Genomic DNA, 21277 nt, shown 5'->3' with positions numbered 1-21277 from the left:
GTCCAAGGGAGACTGGCAGCGCTAGCTAGAGTTTGGGTGAATGGCTCTCAGCATCCCCCTGGACACCTTGCTCCAGGCTCTGGTGGGGGGCTGGCAGAGGGCAGGGGCTGGGAGAGGCTAGGGCAGCAGTAGACTGCAATGGGCAGAGACAGGGCTGAGCCCTGAGTGCTGTGCACTGGGCCTAGCCAAGGGTGGGCTGTGGCTGCGACACTGCAGCCCCTGGCTCGCCGGGCGGGAACTACAGCTCCCAGGAGGCCCCGCGCGGAGGGCGGGGCTTGGGCCGCAGGCCCCGCCCCCCGCGGGGCCTGGTTGGCTGCGGCCGGGTGAGGTCAGGTTGTCGATGGTGACGGGGGGACGCGGCGAAGCTGCAGCAGGAGCCGGAGCCTCAGTCGGTGTCGGGAGCCGGAGCCGCCGGGGCCATGGGCTGGCGGGCGGGGGCCGCCGCTCTGCGCACCCAGCCTGCCGCGCGCTAGCGAGCCGCCGGGAAGATGGCGGAGAGGTAGGTGCGGGGGGGTCCCGAGCAACGGCACCTGTTCCCCCCCCCCGCGTGCCTCCCGCAGCCAGCGCCCCCCCCCTCACAGCCTCCCCTCAGCCAGCGCCCCCCCTCCGCTGGGGTGCGCCCCCCCTCACAGGCTCCCCTCAGCCAGCGCCCCCCCCCGCTGGGGTGCGCCCCCCCTCACAGGCTCCCCTCAGCCAGCGCCCCCCCCCGCTGGGGTGTGCCCCCCCTCACAGGCTCCCCTCAGCCAGCGCCCCCCCCCCCCGCCCCCCCTCACAGGCTCCCCTCAGCCAGCGCCCCCCCCGCTGGGGTGCGCCCCCCCTCACAGTCTCCCCTTAGCCAGCGGCCCCCCCCCGCTGGGGTGTGCCCCCCCCACAGCCTCCCCTTAGCCAGCGGCCCCCCCCCGCTGGGGTGCGCCCCCCCTCACAGGCTCCCCTTAGCCAGCGGCCCCCCCCCCGCTGGGGTGTGCCCCCCCTCACAGGCTCCCCTTAGTCAGCGCCCCCCCGCTGGGGTGTGCCCCCCCTCACAGGCTCCCCTTAGCCAGCGCCCCCCCCCGCTGGGGTGTGCCCCCCCTCACAGCCTCCCCTTAGCCAGCGGCCCCCCCCCCGCTGGGGTGCGCCCCCCCTCACAGGCTCCCCTTAGCCAGCGGCCCCCCCCCCGCTGGGGTGTGCCCCCCCTCACAGGCTCCCCTCAGCGCCCCCCCGCTGGGGTGCGCCCCCCCTCACAGTCTCCCCTTAGCCAGCGGCCCCCCCCCCCCCGCTGGGGTGTGCCCCCCCCACAGCCTCCCCTTAGCCAGCGGCCCCCCCCCGCTGGGGTGTGCCCCCCCCCACAGCCTCCCCTTAGCCAGCGGCCCCCCCCCGCTGGGGTGCGCCCCCCCTCACAGGCTCCCCTTAGCCAGCGGCCCGCCCCCCCGCTGGGGTGTGCCCCCCCTCACAGGCTCCCCTTAGTCAGCGCCCCCCCGCTGGGGTGTGCCCCCCCTCACAGGCTCCCCTTAGCCAGCGCCCCCCCCCGCTGGGGTGTGCCCCCCCTCACAGGCTCCCTTCAGCCAGCGCCCCCCCGCTGGGGTGTGCCCCCCCTCACAGCCTCCCCGCAGCTAGCGGCCCCCCCCGCTGGGGTGTGCCCCCCCTCACAGCCTCCCCTCAGCCAGCGCCCCTCCCCCTGCTGGGTGTGTGCCCCCCACAGCCCCTCCCCCCACTGCTCCCCTCAGCCAGCGCCCCTCCCCCTGCCCCCCTCACAGCCCCTCCCCCCACTGCTCCCCTCAGCCAGCGCCCCTTCTCCTGCTGGGGTCCGGGCCCCCCCTCACAGCACCTTCCCCCTCACTGTTCCCTTCAGCCAGCGCCCCCTCCCCCTGTTGTAGTCTGCTCCCCCTCCGCCTGCTGGGGTCTGTTTCCCCCCTCACAGCCCCCTTCCTCTCCACTTCTCCCCTCAGTACCTCCCTCTCCCCAGGTCTGTACCCCCCTCATAGCTACCTCTCTGTGTGTTCCCTCCTTACAGCCCTCACCCTCTGCACCTGCCTCCCCCCTACTGGCTCAGGCTTCTTTGGGAGGAATCTGTGCTGGGGGATTTGGTGCAGTGGTATTGGGTTTAATGCCCCGCCTGCTATAGGGTGTGGGTGTCTGACATGGTGGGTGGGGGTGATTGCTGGGGGGATTTGAATAGGGGTTTATGAGGCTGTAAGGTAGTGTGGGATAATGGGACTAGGGTGGAGGGGCAAGTGCAAAAGAAGGTGGGCTGTGGTTGGGAGGGTATGTACATGTGGCAAGTGAGAGGGGGAAGGGCTGGGTGTTCGCAGGTATATATTGATATAGGGTAGGGATGTGTGTGGCTGTGTGCACAATATAGAGAGTCTAGGCTTGGATGTGGGGTAGGGATGTCCATGAGGTGCTGATGATTGCGGGGTGTGTGTGGATATAAGGAAAAGGAGTGTGTGGTTCACACTCTTCATATTGTAGGTGCTGTTCAATGGTATTGTGAAGGGCGTGTGGATTGTAGGGCTGCAGTGGGATGTGCTGGGGGGAGTGTATTGGTATGGGGTAGGGCATGTGCATAAGAGGGTTGAGTTGTTTGTGCTGGAATGGATTTTGTATTTTACATGTGCAGTATTTGCAATCCGGTGTCTGTGTACTGATCTGTCTGGTTTCTCTGTACTGCATGCTTCTCAGCAGCTGTGTTGCTACTGCTACTTCTCGCACTGCTTTGAGCTCTGCATTCTTGAGCTGCAAAAACTGCAGGATTTTTTTTTCTTCTGTGAGATACCAGTTTAATCAACCCTCAGGTGACCTTTGCAGAAAAACCCACAGCTGTCATGCTCATACACCTCACCTGGCAAACAGAGCTTGGGTGGCTTTTAGAAAAGCTATTATTAAAGGGAATTAATAGATGAGGTCCTCCGTGCATGAAAGCAGCAGGTGGCTTGAGTGAGGCTATGGCCTGTCAGTGTTTACATGTGGCCAGTAGTAAACAAGGTGTGGTACTGTGATTCAGTGCCATCAGCTCACCAGGTGCGGTGCTGTCTCTGCAGTTTTTTGTGTACTATTGACTGTGCCTTCCCATGATAGTGCAACTACTATCTGGCCATACACTAACTGCTAATATAGCTGCACATTCATTATAAACAGTGCGATTTGCACTTCACTGAAAATCTGCTGCCTTCATTTGCACTGTTGCTATGAGTGCTAATTTCTTTGACGTGAGGGGAAATCAACACCCTTACACATGAATAAATTGGCTTAATTTTAGAAATGTCCAGCTGTCTGGTGTGTTTTTTTCGTTTTTTTCCTAGGGAAAGCTAGAAACAGTTCCTTGCAGTATAGCATTCATGGGTGTGACCGTAAGATTCAGGCTGTGGCTGGACTGTGCTAGCAGGCCGTATTATAGCTGTTCTTATGTTGGATGCCTTTTTGTAGCGCTGTACTTAGGTTGTTAGGATGTCTTTTGTTACATCATTGATTTTAATTGAAAAAAATTGCTTATTTCTTTTACGCTATAAACTATGCTTTAAGTGAGACATAAAGATTGGATCTAAGAGATGGGGATCAAGGTTCCCAATGTGATTGGAGGAGGGTAATCAACATGAAGTGAATGTATGGGATATGGCCATGTGAACCTAATAGTCTTGTTCACACTGGGCCTTGGAGGAAAGCGAACTCCTCCCTGCAAGTTTTAAATTAGTTTAAACCCAGTGTCAGTGAGCATCAGTCACTGTAGCTAGTGGATCTAATCCCATTTATATGTGAGGATGCAATTGATTTTTTTTTAAGAACCCAGTGAAGTGGATTTTGCCAGTATCTCCGGGGGAACAAAATCCTAAATATTTACCATTTTTCTAACTTTGTTTCAGCACCCAGGAAGCTGTAGGCAGCTTGTCCTGTTGAAAGCCCTTGCTTATGGCATTTACTGCTACTGGAGATCAGATGGGCCTAGACCTAGCATTCCTGTGAACCTGTGTGAAGAAATAATGTCTTGTGCTTTTAGGGATGATCTCTACTCACTAGCAGAAGGCCACTAGTGAGGTTGATCTGGTTTGAGAAGTGGCTCAAAGAGGGAAGGGTGTGAATTTGTGGTCCTTCTGATAGAACTGATATTGCTTATGTAGAGGTGCATGAGGTACACTTTTGGCTATGTTCACGTTATTTACTATTTCCTGTATCTCTACGGTGTTTGTGGTCTCTGGGTGTATTCTATAAGACTTAATTATGGTTACAAACAACTCTAAATAAAAGAAGCAAAAATGCCACAGTCTTGTAACCTGCAGCTTTGAAGGAGCTGAGGCCAATTGGCTAAGAGCCCAGGAATTCATAATTCATATAAGCAGATAAAATTTGGATAAGGAGATGCAATAGGATATGGCTACAGGTATTTCTATTGGGTGGAAGTGCTTTATTGAGAATATCCTGCCTCTGGCTACCAACAACCTTACTATTAGGATGATGAAATGATATGTGTTGTGTACAGGGCTTGGTCTGAGATGGAGGCTGATCTTTAAAGTGAGTAGGGCCCTAGGCCACTAAGGGATTTGTGAACAGTGACCAACACCTTAAATTTCTCTTTTCAGCCAGTGCAGGTTTCTGAGCATGGATGTGGTTGGAGTGTGTGGTCCCATTCAGGATGACAGTTGCTCCCTTCAGTAGCTGTCACCTCCTGGTGGTTGTCATGGTTGGTCCAAGATTGATCCTATTACAGTAGTTAAATGTAGCAGTAAAGGAGGCAAAAAGAGTATAATGATGGCCAACCTCAAGAGGATTCATGGGTGTGGATGAGGTGCTTGGACACTGATGAAACTGGCAATATAGAAGCAATGAGGCATCTAAGAGCTCAGCATTATGAAGCATGTTGGTAATGGTGAAGCTGATAATTGCCCAACAAAAATAAAGTCAACCAGCTTGCATTCATCTAAGCTTGAGCTCTCCCAGATGTCAGACGGTTGGTAATGGATGTCTGGATCTGATGAGAAGACTTAGAGCTGAGTATCAACATACTGGGGAGGGTAGCTACAAATGCTTTATATTCCTTGTGTCCTTTTGCATCTTAACTTGAATAGAGCCTTCTGTAGTCTGAACTCCCATAATTTGGATCTTTCAGTCTTTCTGCCAATCAAACCTAAGATGTTCTTTGTATCAGGAAAACCAAGGATCTCCTATAGCTTGTCTAGTAGCTCTTCCCTGTGCCCTCTCTATAGCAAGGTGAGATGACCAAAGCCAGATGAGAACTTTAGATTGGTCCAAAAGGTGGTGTACAACTTCCCTCTTTATAGATCTCTTGTGCGGGGTTTGCCTACTGACTTAGACTACCGCATTTTGTCGACGGAAGTTTTGTTGACAGATACTGTCGACAAAACTTCCATCGACAAAGAGCGTCCAGACACATTGAGTTCTGTCAACAAAGCAAGCTGCTTTGTCGACAGAACTCCGTAGTCTGGACGCAACGTTACAGGCAATAACACCTTCTGTCGACAGAGTTCTGTCGACAGAAGGTGTTATGCCTCGTAAAATGAGGTATACCAGCGTCGACAAAACTGCTGAGTTCTGTCGACGTTATGTCGACAGAACTCAGTGGTAGTGTAGACGCTGGTATAGTTTTGTCGACAAAAGTCTACTTTTGTCGACAAAACTAGGTAGTCTAGACACACCCCTAGTACCATGATATTTCCATCTATGTTTGGCAAGGAGTGGGGAGAAAAGGGGAAGTTGCTCCAGCTTTTAAATTACTGCTGGAGCCCCAGGTGGCACTGGTCAGGCAGTGCTGAAGGGCTAGCTGTGGGAGGCTAGCTCTGGCCCCGCCCCTTCTAGAGGCCTGGAGCTACTCTCATCCCCACCTTGTCTAGGGGCCTAGTAAGTCTGTCAGCAGCCCTTATATTTGCTCTCCCTAGAATACTTCAGTCATTTCATAGGTTCATGCCCATTCCCCTGATGCTTTCGGCAGCTGTATTTATAAATAATAAGAAAAGGGAAATCAAGGCTACCTGTCAGGAAGAAACTTGATGATATTGAGAACTGCTGGGCTGTGAAATTGTCTCCCTAGAGAAGTGGTGGAAGCCCTACCTACTGGAACATTCAGATTTAGTCCAAAAAAAGTTCAATATGGAACAATCTTGCCATACCTTAGTAGTCAGGGTAGCCCATCTCCCTTATTACTGGTGATCTCTTCCATCTCTAATTTGTATGATTCTGATATATTTAAATCTTTTCACACATTTTGTTTCTGCTTTATCAACAAATTTGAGAGCAGTTCTATCAAAGAACTGGGATTTGGGATTCTTCGGTCATGTCCACACTACCAGATAAGGTCAAATGTATTAAGGTTGATTTCTTGTCACCCAGTTTTGTAAAGTTGAAGGTCCATGTCCCTGCTGTGTGCAAGAATTCAGCGTAGTTTGAAATAACGCATTTCTCAGAAGAGAGACTGCCATCAACTCTGAGAGCGATGTATTGTGAGTAGCGATCCCACAGTGCCTGTGCCCCTTTGCATTCTGGTTTATGCTTCAGGTATATGCTGGGTCCAAAACTGTGCAGCAGGTGGTTATGGGTACATGTAGTCAGCATCCCATAATGTGCCTGTCTATTCCCTCCCTCCCTCCTTTCTTAAGATCAATGGGAAACAGTCTTTTTGCACCCCTTTTGGCCCTGGTTACCTGTGGATTCCATTGTGCATCAAAGCACTGTGAAGTTGATGTGTACCTTGGTACCCTTAATGGTGCAATATTTTGAGAGCATATGCACATCACTCCTCCAGGAAGAGGATGAGACTGAATCTCAGGATCCCATAGATATGTTGCACAGGCAAACCCTTGTGCTGAGCAAAATGCAGCCGGCATTCGATCCCCTGGAAATGGGAACATCGGTTTTGGTGCCATGAGAGAAGCACAGACTGGTGGGACCACATAGTATTGCAGGTATGGGATGATCAGCAGTGGCTACTAAACTTCTGAATGCACAAGGCCACTTTCATGGAACTTTGCAAATGGCTTCCCCTCGCCCTGTCCTGAAGTGCAGGAACACCTGAATGAGACTTGCTCTGACAGTGAAGAAGGGTGTGGCAATTGCCTTGTGGAAGCTTGCAATGCCAGGCAGTTGGGAATCAATTTGGAGTGGGGAAATCTACAGTGCGGGCTGCTGTTGTTATACAAGTATCCAAAGCAATAAATACCATTCTGCTACAGAGGGTTGCGACCCTGGGAAAAGTGAATACCACAGTGGAGGGCTTTGTGGTGATGGGGTTTCTCTAACTGTGGTGGGGCAATAGAAAACACATCCCCATCTTGGCCCCTGACCACCTTGCCAAGGAGTAGATAAATTGCAAGGGGTTCTTCTCGATGGCGAAACGGCCCTTGTAATCCACTGACGACAGCGTGGGATGGTCAGGAAAGGTGCATGACATGCACATCTTTAGAAACTCTTGACTCTTCAGAAAGATGCCTTCTGGAACTTTTTTCCCCAGCCTGGAAAGTTAGAATTGTAGGTGGAAATGCCAATAGTGATGCTTGGGGACCCAGCCTACCCCTTGCTCAGGAAGCTATATGGGGCAGCCTGGACCACAGTAAGGAGCAGTTCAGGTACAGGCTGAGGAAGTGCAGAATGATGGCTGAATGTGCTTTTGGACATTTAAAGTGAAGGTTTAGGAGTCTACTGACTAGGTTAGACCTCAGCAAAAGAAATATTCTCTTTGGGATTGCAGCTTGCTGTGTGCTCCATAACATTCCTCCTGTCTCTCACAGAGATTATCTGGCAGGGTTGGGGGTTGAGGCAGAGCACCTAGCCAGAGAGTTTGAGCACCCAGACACCAGGGCGATAAGGAGAGCAAAGTACAGGGCAGTGCAAATCAGTGAGGCTTTGAAAGAAAGTTTTATGAATTGACAGGAATTCATGTTGCTCTCAACTAGGAGCCCCTGCATTCAGTATGATTGCTTGTAATCCCCCACCCCGCCCCTGGAGCTGCAGCAGCCATGGAGAGGTACTTCTCACCTGGCATTAAGATGAGAGGCCTGGGGCAGTCTGCTCTCCTCAGGGCAGCCTGTATACTGAACCCCCAAACCCTCCCCGAGCAATGATTTAAGTGAAAACAATTATTGCAGTTAAAGGATCTGAGCAATGCCAGGTAAATCTTCTAGTTGTAAATCTTGGTTAAGATACCTTATTTGTGTATCTGTGTTCAGACTGACCAACCTAAGAATCCACACCAGAATTTTCCAAACTAACATGCCTGAGGCGAGATGTTTCAATCTTTATTATGTGTTTTACTTTTTGGCTTCTGGGGATTTTTTCCCCACAAGTTTAAATGATAGTGTAGGTGGAATAAATGTGATGTCTTCACAGCAAGTATCTTGCTTTGGGACAATTTACTCTATGAAAGACCATGGAGGTTTTGGTAACCCATTCTGTCAGTGTGCTTATTATGATGGTCTCCAAGATTTTACCAACTGTTAGACTGCACACTTGTTGGGTTGCATCCTTTCCCTTTCTGCAAGAGATGGAGAGATCACTCAAATTCTAAGGTGACTCTATAACATGGTGATGTGTGGTATTTTAAAGGCAACAAAATTAATACAGTATAAAAATTCTCAAGTGCCTGGACTGATCCCAAGTGTAAAACAAATCTGTTAGTGGTGTTCATTCAGCTCTACTGGTATCATGGATGCTGATTATGAATTATTGGGGCATGATTAATTGGGGTGTAAGGTTTTTTTTAATGCTTGCAATTGCTGTACAACGTTGGTGGCTATATCATTGATTCCATGCAGTCTTACAAACATCTTTATTTGGACATGTTTATGGCCCCTGCAAGGTGCCATAAGGCTACTCATGATTAAAGTCAACTTTATTCTTGCCCCTCATCCATGTGCCTTGATGAGGTTTTTCTTTGCTTAAGTTCTGTAATGATGCTCCAGTAATCTCTTCCCTTTAGAATGCTTAAAAATAATTTGTTGCTCTCTTCAGCAGCCATGCTCTCCCTCTTGCATCTTTTGCTTCAGTGATTATTACCTTACATGCTCTAGATAACTCATTGCACTTAGACTTCTCCTTTTCCTCTTCCATCTCTTCTCAAAGATTTCTGCTGTAATACTCTTTTCCTTCTGCTGCTAATCCAGGATGGCTATTTTTAATTCCCCCTACTTGCTTTCTTGGCAACCGGGATAAAACTACTCTAGGTGCTAAGTGGAACCACTTGAGTATTTATCAGGCAGCACATATACCCTGCCCTTTAAATTAGTTCCTTTTTGAGTGCGCTTGAGGAACTCTGAGAAAGCAAGAAGTTCTACCTTTCCCCTTCTGCTACAGTCTAGCAATGAAAGAACTGCAGGGCATTCTTGCAGATATTGCTGCCATGTATTTCTCATGGACTTAGTAACTGCCAGGTCTGTTAGCACTTCCCCCTTGTTGGCACCCTGGCTGCCCCTTCAGAGAATGCCTTTGCCTAATAATTGAACACGACCCCTGCTTGCAGAGTCACCAGCTTCCCTGTTGGACGTGGATTTTTGAAAGAGTTAGGCTGTGTCTACACTGCACTCCTGTCAGTAAATTTTTTTCAGTCAGAGGTGGGTGTGGGTGTGAAAAATCCACTCTGACAAAGTGCTGGTGTGGACAGTGCTTTGGCATGAAAGCATCACCTGCTGGCAACAAAGCCTCTGCCCTTTGGGGGTGGTTTTATATTGTCATACAGCTGTGGTGCTGTAAGGTCTGCTGTATGGAGAGCCTGAATCTCAGGACAGTTCCCTTCACTTGTTGGCTAACTCCAAGCCCGTCTATTCCTGTGAGCTTGTCACATATTTGCAGACACTTGCCTCAGCCAACTGAATCTGACTTACAGGCAGTCCCCGGGTTACATGGATCCGACTTACATCGGATCCCTACTTACAAACGGGGTGAGGCAACCCGGGGTGAGGCAACTAGCTGCTTTTCCCCCTAGCAGACTAGGGAGACGCGAAGCTGGCGCCCCACCCAGCAGACCAGGGAGCCGCAGAGCGGCTTTTCTCAGCAGACACCTCAGCTTGAGAATAAAGGACTGAGGGAAGTGAGGTGTGGGAGAATAAAACTGAGCTCTGGAGAAATGTTTGGCTAGAGTTTCCCCTACAATATGTACCAGTTCCGACTTACATACAAATTCAACTTAAGAACAAACCTACAGTCCCTATCTTGTACGTAACCCAGGGACTGCCTGTACTTGTCTAACCTCACTGTGTTGCAAATGAGTGTTTTCTCATATGCAGTGCTACAGGTCCTTGTATTCTTCTACTGAAGTAGTGCATTTGGGGACTCTGCTCTTATTTAGCAGCTTCTAGCTGGCCTCGTGGATAATAAGCTCTCCCCAAGATATGTAACCAGGTGGCTTTTGAGGTCCCATATTCCAGCCCTTTCAAAGAGCCTTCCTTAGGTAAGAGGATGTTATCATGAGCAAGCAGGCTCCTCTAGTTCCAACAGGTGCTCCAGTTCCTTAACTACCTAAATTCCTCCTACTTTACAGTACACTTTCATCCACCCAACAGGGGACTGGATCGTCTGTCTTTCCCTTCTATTTGGAAACTTTGCTAATATCTAGCTTTAAAAGCAATTCGAGAGGCAGACAAGCCGTGTGGGCTCATTAAATATAAGGTATAGTAAGCCAGTGGCATAATCCTTTAAAAACAAAACTACTTTTTAAAATGTGCAGTTTTTCACAGTTGGTTAATATCTCATAAAACTTGTGGCAAACGAAGCCTGAAATAGACTGTCAGAATCAGAAGCCTTTGTTTATTGTGTTTTACAGATAGTGTAATCCAGAAAGTTTTGCTCCTGTACCAGAACTACCAAACGGTGTTCAATTCAGAAAAGAGCTATTTCTGAATCATAACTTTTTCATCATTATAGATTTTCAAATATAGTTTGGCAGTAGAGAGAGAACTTATCGAGGACATGGGCGTTAAGTAAAAGACAATGAAATTATATCTGGATTTTTATGCTGTATGGAGGGAAAGGTAGCTATCCCCCAGCCTGACATTAATGGTTGCATACAGTTCAATTTGAACTGATTGGTGTATGGATGGCTAACCTGCTGCGTGGAGAACTGTACAGTGCCCACAAGTTGCCCTGTTTCTTGTGAGGCACAACCCATAGAATGCCTTTTCTATCAGTAGGAGAAAAAGGGATATGAGATTTCAAGAAAAATCTCTATCCTACAGTAAATTCTTATAATTATTAATGCATTGTGCTTCTGTCACCTTCCATCTGAGGCTTTCAGTGCATTTCACAAATATTTATTCAGACTCACAACACTTCTATTACTCCCATTTTACACATAGGGAAATAGCAAGGATGGCCTGTCCAAGGTCATACAAAAATTACATGGCAGGGCCAGAAATGCAAGAATCCACCCAGGTCTTCAGACTGCCCTGGGCCTTGAGGTCTCGTTTGCTTCCCTCTGCTGGTAAGCATTATGAGGAATCTTTTGCTTTTTAAGTTGTGTTGTAATTTAGCATATATAGAAAACAAACGTGTGACCATTTCTGTTGCTGTCAGATGCACGTGGTCTCTTGCGTGCCTTTTTTGAGGTGATGACATTTCTCTCTTTGCCTCGTTGCATTTTTATCGAGCTGTTTGCTCTGTGCTCTGATTGAATGTAAATGACTTGCACAGGCAACGTGTTTGGAAATCTAACCTCTTCACCATCTAGAAACATTACTAATCCTGTGAGTTGAAGGTAAATTTATTATTTTGATTTCTAGAATATCTCAGGAAAGCACTTCATATTCTGTAGGCTGGTAATATGTGATGTTCTTTACCGAGTAAAACCCTCTGAAGATAGGGAGGGGAGATGGGTTCTGGAGTGGCTTAGGCAATAGGGCAGGGGTCTCCAACCTTTTCAAGCACTTTTTGAGTTTAAATGCAATCCAAGATCTACCTCAAACCCAAATACCCTTGCCCTGCCTCCTTTGTGCTCCTGTGAGGCCCCCTCTCCTGCTCATTCCATCTTCCCTCTCTCTCTCCCTCCCTTACCCTTCCTCACGTTCACCAGTCTGGGGCACAGGGTTGGGGTGCAGGCTCAGGTCTTGGATTATGGAATATGGAGCGTGAAGGGCTCTGAGCTGAGCCTGGGGCAGGCAGTTGGGGTGTCCGAGGGGGTTCTAGGTGCAGGCTGTGGTAGGGTGTTTGGATGCAGGGGTGCTCAGAGCTGGGCAGGGACTTGGGGTGGAGGATGGAGTTCATGACTGGAGTAGGGTTTTGGGATGTGGGCACCAGCTGGGCACTGCTTACCTCAGGTGGCTCTTGGGTGGTGGCACAGTGGGGCAGGCTCACCCCTGTCCTGGCCCTGCACTACTCCCAAAAGCAGCCAGAAAACTCCATCCCAAGTCCTGTTGTGCCCCCTCTCTGCTCTGTGGAGATAGGATACAGGGTGGGAGTGGGGTACTTTGATATCAGTGCCCCCTCTTCTTCCTCCCCTGCCTTGATCAGAAAGCAGAGTCTCCTGAGGGGACAGCTCCAAGGCAAAAGGGCAGGAGATGTGCAACAATTGGGGGAGAGGAAGGACGTGCAACAATTGGGGGAGAGGAAGGGCAGCTGAAGTGCTGGGATTGATAACCTCTTGGCCAAACCTGTCAAGATCACCTGTCTGAGGCTCCAAGATCTACCAGTAGATCCCGATCTACTGGTTGGTGACCACTGTGATAGGGCGTTCGCCTGGGGAGGGGAGGGTGCTGAGATCCAGTCCCGCTTACCCAGGGAGCAGCCGGAGAGCCAACACAGGCAGCCTCAGGGATGGAGCTGGCTTCCGCATTAGGAAGGTGGGATAAGGGAGCCGCTGGAGGTAGGGAGGTGGGGTGGGTTCTGGAGTGGCTTAGGGGATAGGGCATTCATCTGGGGAGTGCCGGTGGTGGCCTTGAGTCCATTTTCAGGGTGGAAAATGGCAGCTGTTACTCCACACCAAAGTTTAGGATTGGAAGTCAAAATTGTTATATTCATTTTAAATGGGGGAATGCAGGTTTTTCCAGGCTGTATTTACCCATATCCGAGTTTGTCAAGAACACTTCAGTGCTCTTAGGAAGAGAAAAATCTTCAATGACCAATGACTCCACCTAATTTTGTCTTGGACAATGTGCTGCTGTTTTTCAATGTTGAGTGGGGGATGGGGAGGTGTTGAGTTACAAACAGCTTCAGAAGGAAGAGTGCTATCTGTTAAACTGCTGGGCTCACTTCTTGTTGCATCTTGGATGTTGTTAACCTTCCATCTAATCCTGACCTGGTCCGATCCTTTTAAATGACTGAACTCTGAGATCACAGCTTGAGGTAGTCTGGCAGAGTACATAGCACACGCACCAGGTTTAATGTCACCGAAGTGTCACAATCCCTTTAGGAACTAGGCTGTTCACTTGATATGTCCCACTGGCTGCTTGCCATTGTTGTATAAGCTTCCTGTGTGCTCGCAGGAATACGGCCCCTTGTGAAATTGCCATTAGTTTCTTGCCCCTGTCCTTTATAGTCCTGCATCTTGATAGCCATTCTGAAAGGCAGCATTATGGGAGGAAGGAGAGAGAGGTGGAACTGACAGCTTTTTCTCATCTTCTCAAACTTCTAGAAATCCTTTCCTTTATCCGTTCTCGAGATCAAACTAAAATCCACCTTTGGATGCTTGTGTGGTAATGGCCCCCACTTACCATTCACACGAAGTGAAATAAATACCTGTGCTAATAGGTCTGGTATAGAAAAGCCTAGCTAGATTTCTTCACTAGAGTTGCCAGGTGTCCAGTTTTGAACTGGACTGTCCAGTATTTGAGCTTTCTGTTTGGGAAACAAATTCAGAAAATACAGGCCACTTATATTTTTTCAATAAGATGTAATGTAGATTGTGATGTAATGTCAAGTGTGTCCGGTATTTTTGTTGAAACTATTTGGAAACCCTATTCTTCACCTGCATCTATCTGAAGAGACTTTCTTAAGCTCTCAGCTATAGTAGGATCCTTACTCTTCTAAAAGTCATGTGCCCATCTGCCTTTACTGGCATATCCATCTACCCCTCTCTCAAGGTGAATGAGAACTGGTCAGGAGAAAAGAAGGGAGAACTAATTTCATAGCAAGTAGCTTAATTAATTGAGAGTGATTGTTATAAAATAACAGGGTGGCATGGGTGTAAAGTCTCCCAGAGATTTTTTTTTCCTCTTCAGATAGGATGTGGGGTTTTTTTTAGGACTGCAGGGAGCTTTTAGATCTATTTCCCCACTTCTCCTGAACCCTTTGTAGTGGTGCTCTTGAATCTGTCATAGCTCTCAATAGCATTGCTTTCAAGGCTGTAAGGAAAAATTGACGACGAATACATTTAGAAGCCTTCTTAGTTTTGCATATCCAATATATCCTTAATATCACCTTGAGTAATCTGTATTGTCGTGTGATGCTCCATGGGTTTGTGTCATTATTAAATTTCATCCTATTTACCTCAGACCATTTCTCCAGTTTGTCCAGATCATTTAGAATTATGATCCTATCCTCCAAAGCACTTGCAACCCCTCCCAGCTTTGTATCACCTGCAAACTTCTTAAGCATATGCTTTAGGCCAATATCTAAATAACTGATGAAGATATTGAACAGAACAGTCCCAAAACAGACCCCCCTGTAGAACACCACTTGTTATGCCCTTCTAGCATAACTGTGAACCATTGATAACTACTCTCTGAGAACAGTTATCCAACTACAGGCAGTCCCCGAGTTACGCAGATCCGACTTATGTCGGATCCGCAGTTACGAACGGGGCCCTTCCTCTCCCTGGTCTCCAGCAGACCAGGGAGAGGAAGCAAAGCGGCGGAACATGCGGCCAGCTGACAGCCCAGACACGTCTGGGCTGTCAGCTGGCCACGTGCTCCGCTCTGCTCCCCCTCCCCCTGGTCTGCTTCCCTCCCCCTCCCCCTGTGTCAGCTGGCTGCGTGTTCCACCGCTTTGCTCTGCTCCCCCTCCCCCTGGGGAGGGGGAGCAGAGCAGAGCAAAGCCGCGGAGCCCGAGGGCAGCAGGATAGCCACGGCGCGTCTGGGCTGTCCTGCTGCCCGCGTGTTCTGCTGCTTTGCTCCCCGTCCCCCTGGTCTGCAGACCAGGGGGACGGGGAACAAAGCAGAGCAAAGCCACGGAGCCCGAGGGCAGCAGGATAGCCACGGCGCGTCTGGGCTGTCCCGCTGCCCCCGTGCTCCACGGCTTTGCTCCGGACGCCTGTGGTACAGCAGCTGGGGCGCTGCCGGTTGGTCCCGTAGCGCTGCTCTGGGCACCACTGGACCAACCCAGCAGCACCCCAGCTGCTCTGCCCCAGGTGTCCCCAAGTCAGCAGCTGCTGAAAATGACCAGTGGCTGACTACAGGAAGCCCCTGCCCCGGGCTTCCTGGAATCAGCCGCTGATCAGTTTCAGCAGCAGCTGACTTGGGGATGCCTGGGGTTCTTAAGATGAATCTGTATGTAAGTCAGAACTGGCGTCCAGATTCAGCCGCTGTTGAAACTGATCAGTTTCAGCAGTGGCTGAATCTGGACGCCAGTTCCGACTTACATACAGATTCAACTTAGGGACTGTAGGTTTGTTCTTATCTTGTACGTAACCCGGGGACTGCCTGTAGTTATGCACCCACCTTATAGTAACCCCATCTGGATTATATTTCCCTAGAATATTGATAAGCAGGTCATAATAATGGATGAAGTATAACAGCCTCAGTAAAGAACTAGAAGATCTTCTTGGAATGTCCTTTATTGATAGTAGGAATACAGTAGTAATGTGTCTAAAGATACAAACAGATGGTGGTGCATAGATTTGCCTCTGAAGGTTATGAGTATAGCTTTCTACCTGAGTGTTTTAATAAAGAGAATAACACTTTAAGAAATACCTACATTTTTCCAGTGATTGAAAATAATTGTTTGTTAAGCCTTGTAACTCATGTGTTATAACTGCATGCTTTGTCATCGGTTATTGCTTTATTATTGCTTATAATGAGAGAATTAAGCTGTAGGTTTCAATGAAAGCACACCTATTTTGTATTGGTACCGTACAATGCAAACACATGCAGAGCTCTTACGACCAAAAGCTTGAACATAAATCTTTCATTTTGGTACCTAGGGGAGATGCTACAAGTTAGTTTACATGAAGATAGTGCTTTTTTATCTTTTAAAATTCCTCTTCTTCCAGATCCTACTGATCATTTAACAAACTAAATCCTACCTAGGTAGTCAAAATTGTGTTAGAATCCTCCAAACTAGGAAAAGCATGTGAAAGAAAAGCAAGTGGGTGCATCTACTCTGCACCCGTAGCTTGAAATAAGCTATATATTTTGAGCTACACAAATTGCGTTGCTTATTTCAGACTAGCTTATTTTGAAACTTGGTGCTGTATACACAGCACCAGATTTTGAAACAGAGCACTATTCCAAAATGTCCCTTAATCCTCGTAGAGCAAGGTTTACAGAGACGTTGGAATAGCAAGCTGTTATTTCAAAATAACAGGCTTGTTTAAAAGATGTGGAATAGCTATTTTGGGATACCAAAAGTATCCTGAAATAGCACCACAGTGTAGATGTACCCTTAGTGAATAGGAAGAAATAAGATGAAATAGGTGCGCTGTTTACATTACAGTGGTTCCTGAATGCCTGTCAGGACCAGAGCCCTGTTGTACTAGGAATTGTAGAACACACATAAGACATGGTACCTGCCCTAAAGAGCTTGCTAACTGAGAAATGACATACATAGGGCATGGGGAGAGGGCTGAAACCAAATAGGCAAATCTTATCTATATGAGTAGTTAAACATTGAATGTATCAGTTACCCCATCTATTCCACTTAAGTCAAGCTCTGCTAAGCCAGCTTGACTTTTTTAGTTTTTGTAATTTTGGTGGATAATATTAATACTCATTTTAAACTTTCACAGTTCTGGGAAATTGTGGGATCATGCAATAGTGGGAGATCAGTCAATTAATGACAGTAATTCAGATTTAAAAAGGTAAAGCTTTATAAGTGTTTATAATACAAACTATCAACATCACATCTCGGAATTTACACAGTAAATATCCTTAAATCAAATTCTGTTTAAATTCTTTATCTGTATTTTTCTTTATTTTGTCAATCAGAATGTACCTATAGGTAATGGAAATATTTTTTTAATCTGTTTGTGCATGCATGTGATAAGGCCAATGTGCATCAATGTTTAGCAATAAAAATATCCAATCTTTCCAAGCCTCAGCATAAGTGTTACTGAAAGGGGGAAATAAGTGTTAGTATCTTTTTATGCATTTCTGAGTCATTGATCTGGTTTGGTAGATGCTGTTTAAACCTGAGGTTTAATCTCTCATCCTGTGGCAGTCAGCCATAGTGTATGTTGCAGTGAGCCCATTGTCACTGATAGCTACTTTAATTTTGTCTACATTCAGTTACTATAGTCCTGGATGGCTACTAGTCTCTCCTCAGCAGGCGAAAGCATCTTGTTAAAAATCAGTCTTGGCTATGTCATAGCACTGTGCCCATGTACTGAAAAATCACAGAACTCAAAATCCCAATTAGGGGTCCTAATGCCAGTCCTGAATCTATCTTGAGGCTATTGGCAGTCCTGTCACAGTTGTTAAACTCGTCTCCAAATGTCCTTCCTGTGCCAGGTAAATCACCTGTTCTCTGAAGTGCAGGCACAACAAGATTGAACAGACTCAGAAATATCCCTTACGAGTGATAGCTTGTGTGAGATGTTTCTGTGTTGGAAACTGTTCTTGTGTCACTTCTTCTAAGGGCATCCATAGACTAAGAAAGTCTTTAGGTTCTGAAGTACCTTGTCTTCTCTCATGGCTGCTGCCCGCTCCGATGCTGTGATCACTCCTTGAATTGTAGAAGAGATTTGTGCAGTGACAATCTTTCATCTTTCCTTATTACACTCTCATGGTAAGGAATGAGACACGTACACTCTGTGGTGATGTTATTGGCTTGTGGAAAATAGAAGTCCATTAGTTTGGTGACCCATTTGTAGTTCTTGGTGTTGCTTTTCCAGAGTCCCCATATGATGAAGAAAGCTGACGGACATTTGTGATAAAATCTTCAGACCTACCTGTAGAGTAGGGATGTGAAATCCTATCTAATCAGTTAACTACTTAAATGGGATGGGGAGGGGGGGGGGCAGCTCCAGCCCAGCTGGATTGGAGTGCCCCCTGCCCAAAGTGGACTGCTTCAGCCAGGCTGGGCCACTGGATAACCTGTAAGGGTGATGCTTGCTGGTTAACCATTGACATCCCTACTGTGGAGTAAGAGATTTATCTGAAATGTGTTACTGCCCAGAAACATGCTAGAGCTTGTTTCTAAAAAAATCTTATTCTCTCACTGAGAATCAGTCAGAGCTGGAGTTGACTGAAGTGACTTCTTGTCCCTTTTTTCTTTATTTTAAGCTGAGTCAAGACCACATCAGGACTCTATGCATAAACATCTGCTGTGACAATAGCTTTTCCGAATCAAAAGGACTAAGCGCTGGGCTGATAGAAATTACATGCTTCATCTTATTCAAACCTCACATTCTCTTTAGGAAATGACATGAAGGAATGACATTTATAGCAAACTGCTGTACAGCCTTTGGATAGTATTTACAGAATCCAAGAAGGATCTACATTTTTGTCCTTGTTGTCAGGCTGTGATGTGTCACAAATGGCTTCTTTGGTGGCTTGCAGGCAGAGCTGTCAAAAGGGCAAGATTGTGGAGGGAGAGCAGTGAAGGCTAAGTATGAGAGCACTACTATTGCTTCTGAGACTGAAGACCACCATGTGCTTAGACTGTACTGGAGCATTTTAGCCTGACAAAGGGATCCTGTGGCTTAAAAATACAGCTAATGTCTTACTTCACAGTTTAAGTACCTGACTATTAAAGTAAGTGTGCTGCATAGCTCTTGTTTCTTCCCTTCCCTTGAGGGAAGCCAGGGAGACCTCAAACCTGCAACTTGGCTATTGGGCATCATTGCTTAAGCTTTTACATGTGGGTTCAGCTCCTGATAGCTGACCTCTGCCTTAGAGGAATGGTTGGCCCCATTATTTAAGGATGTCTTGGGGAAGACATGTTCATGATGGGTGTGAAATGTTCACTTTCTTGGATGCAGATCAGAGGGTAAAACTGGCAGGTGCTGTAGAATGGCTGGCCACACAATGTAGTCATGGCCAGGGTGGATAGAGGGTTGGATTGCATCTCTTGATTTAGATTCTGAAGTAATAGAATCTTTCTGGGTTTTTGATCCACTTAAGGTGGCGAGGGATTGCCTGGCTCATTGTTTAAAGGTTGAATAACTAAGGATTGTCTAAACACAGAGGCTGTAAGGTTTGACTTTGGTAGGCAAAGAGGGTAAGAGATCCTCATTCACTAGAAACAAGTACATGACCTTAAGTTTTACTATTTCTGTGTGTAGAATTTCTTCGTCCTGGTAACTCCTTGGAAAGCCTAGTTTGTACGTACTTTAGTACTTCTTCTATTATATCTCAAGATTTTGGTATTTTTAAGAAATATCCATAGACCTAATTTCCTATCAGGTGGTGTTTTGCTTTCAAAACAAATTGAGAAAGAGGCGGGGGAGAGAAACAATTCCCTCTGAAAAGCTGCAACAGAATACCCTAAGGGGAGAGTTCTTGGGCTTTAGGCTTTTATGCACAAGAGGTAAGTTTTGATACCACAAAAAAAACCTACCAGATTGTATGAAACGTGTGTGTGTGTGTGAATCCTCCAAGTTCCCTTGTTGCAGTTGACTCTTCTAAACATATGGCTTTAAGTGCAGTGGGCCATAGTCACTGCACGGAGGCCATTGACAATCGTCAATTTAAAATTGTTTGTTCTTAATGTAACTAAATTTTAAAGGAATTATGCAAATGGTGTCTTATGAAGCAGTACATTGAAACTAAAAATGGATGAAATCTGATGACCTCTTGGGAGTATATCTCTGGGATGATCCTTCATTCGTTCAAATGAATGACATACTCACTGTGGGGTTGTAAACTTCTGGCCCTTCATCTAATGGAGTCCTTGGGAAGGCTTTATATAGGGAATGGAAAGGTACAGATTACCAAATGGGGACTATACAAACAATGACAAAAGGCAAACAGAAAAGCACAAGGAAGGAAATGAGCAATAAATCTCTAGTGTCTATATAGAAATATGGGAAACCGAGCAGGAGATGAAATGGCATTACTGGAAAAAAATGACTTAGTTGATAATATGGAAACATGGTAGGATAAATATAGCATGACTGGTATGTTAGTGCTGATGGATACAAATTTCCACGAGGGGAAAAAGGACATTGGGGGGGGGGGGGCGGAGAAACAGGGGTTGCGCTCGACTATACATCAAAAATACTTATACATGCCGTAAACCAGATAATGATGGCTATTTTCATAGTGATTTATTGTGGGTTAGATGAGATAAGCAACAAAATAGAACGCATAAGAGGAATCCTTTACAGGCCCTGAATCGCTGTGAAGAAGTTGAAGAATGCCTTGTTAAATGAATTTCAAAAATAACTATTGCAGGATCTAACTACTGTAAGAGCCTTTAATTCCCAGATTATTATTGGGTAACGGTACAAATTCTTGATTTTTTTTTTTTAAACTTTACTTAAGGAGTCTTTATCCTCCTAATAGAACTCTGGATAAAGCATCTTTGGATTTGGCAATAGCTAACTGGCAGAAAATAACTAGGAAGGTGGCAGAAGAATAATATGTAGAAGCAACAGTTAATTATGAATTAACTCAATTTTTGTTCTGCTGAACAGCAATAATGGGTAGCTCTAGAAAGGTATTTGATTTAGAAAAATCACAGCTTTGCTAGTTTTGCAGAATAAGGATAATATAATTTAGGAATACCAGTGTGATTGGATCCTCCGGGTATGATCAGGAACTGGGGGACTGTTGTACCTGCTTAACTCTTCAGTTTGGGTGGTATTGACAATATATTGCTAGTGATAAGCAGCAACCATCTCCAGGTGCTGTTATCACTCAGTACCACAGCATTTGGAGCCTCACGCCTGGCTGAATAGCACGAATGCTTCCCAAGCCACTCACAAAGCACCCCGGAACTGGACTGTCTTGCCCATCTTGTTCAGAAGCCTGAGCAGTATAAATTCATTATCCAGGCCACTCCTCCTTCAGTGTGAAGAAGACATGCATTAGCTTTTGAAATCCTGAGTTGAGATTTCCCAATCAGTCAATTACAATACATGTTTTTGGTAAAATATAGAGTAGGTTTATTAACTACAGAATGATTAAGTGATACTAAGTGATAAGCACGAGGTAAAAGCATGATGCCCTGGTCCCTTAGGCTATGTCTACATTAAGGACCTGTGCCACAGTAAGGT

General features: G+C 46.9%; 1 protein-coding gene across 5 annotated transcripts in view; it reads left to right on the top strand.

The window, feature by feature from the left end:
* The first annotated feature begins 331 nt into the window (after nucleotides 1-331).
* The window catches only part of ARHGAP39 (Rho GTPase activating protein 39), a 360347-nt gene continuing 339401 nt past the window's right edge, over nucleotides 332-21277 (top strand). For 3 of the 5 annotated variants that reach the window (XM_075919969.2, XM_075919970.2, XM_075919966.2), the window contains exon 1: nucleotides 333-499. In XM_075919969.2, coding sequence (XP_075776084.2) covers nucleotides 489-499 — 11 coding nt within the window. In that variant the 5' untranslated portion in view covers nucleotides 333-488. Of the gene's footprint in view, nucleotides 500-21277 lie in introns of all 5 variants that reach the window. The other 2 variants (XR_012901161.2, XM_075919971.2) reach the window with 1 other exon arrangement.

Source organism: Pelodiscus sinensis, chromosome 2, assembly GCF_052426305.1.
Source record: "Pelodiscus sinensis isolate ZL-2025 chromosome 2, ASM5242630v1, whole genome shotgun sequence".
Lineage (NCBI taxonomy): Eukaryota > Metazoa > Chordata > Testudines > Trionychidae > Pelodiscus > Pelodiscus sinensis.
The sequence above is the reverse complement of the archived record's forward strand: the minus strand, read 5'-3'. Positions and strand labels throughout refer to the sequence as shown.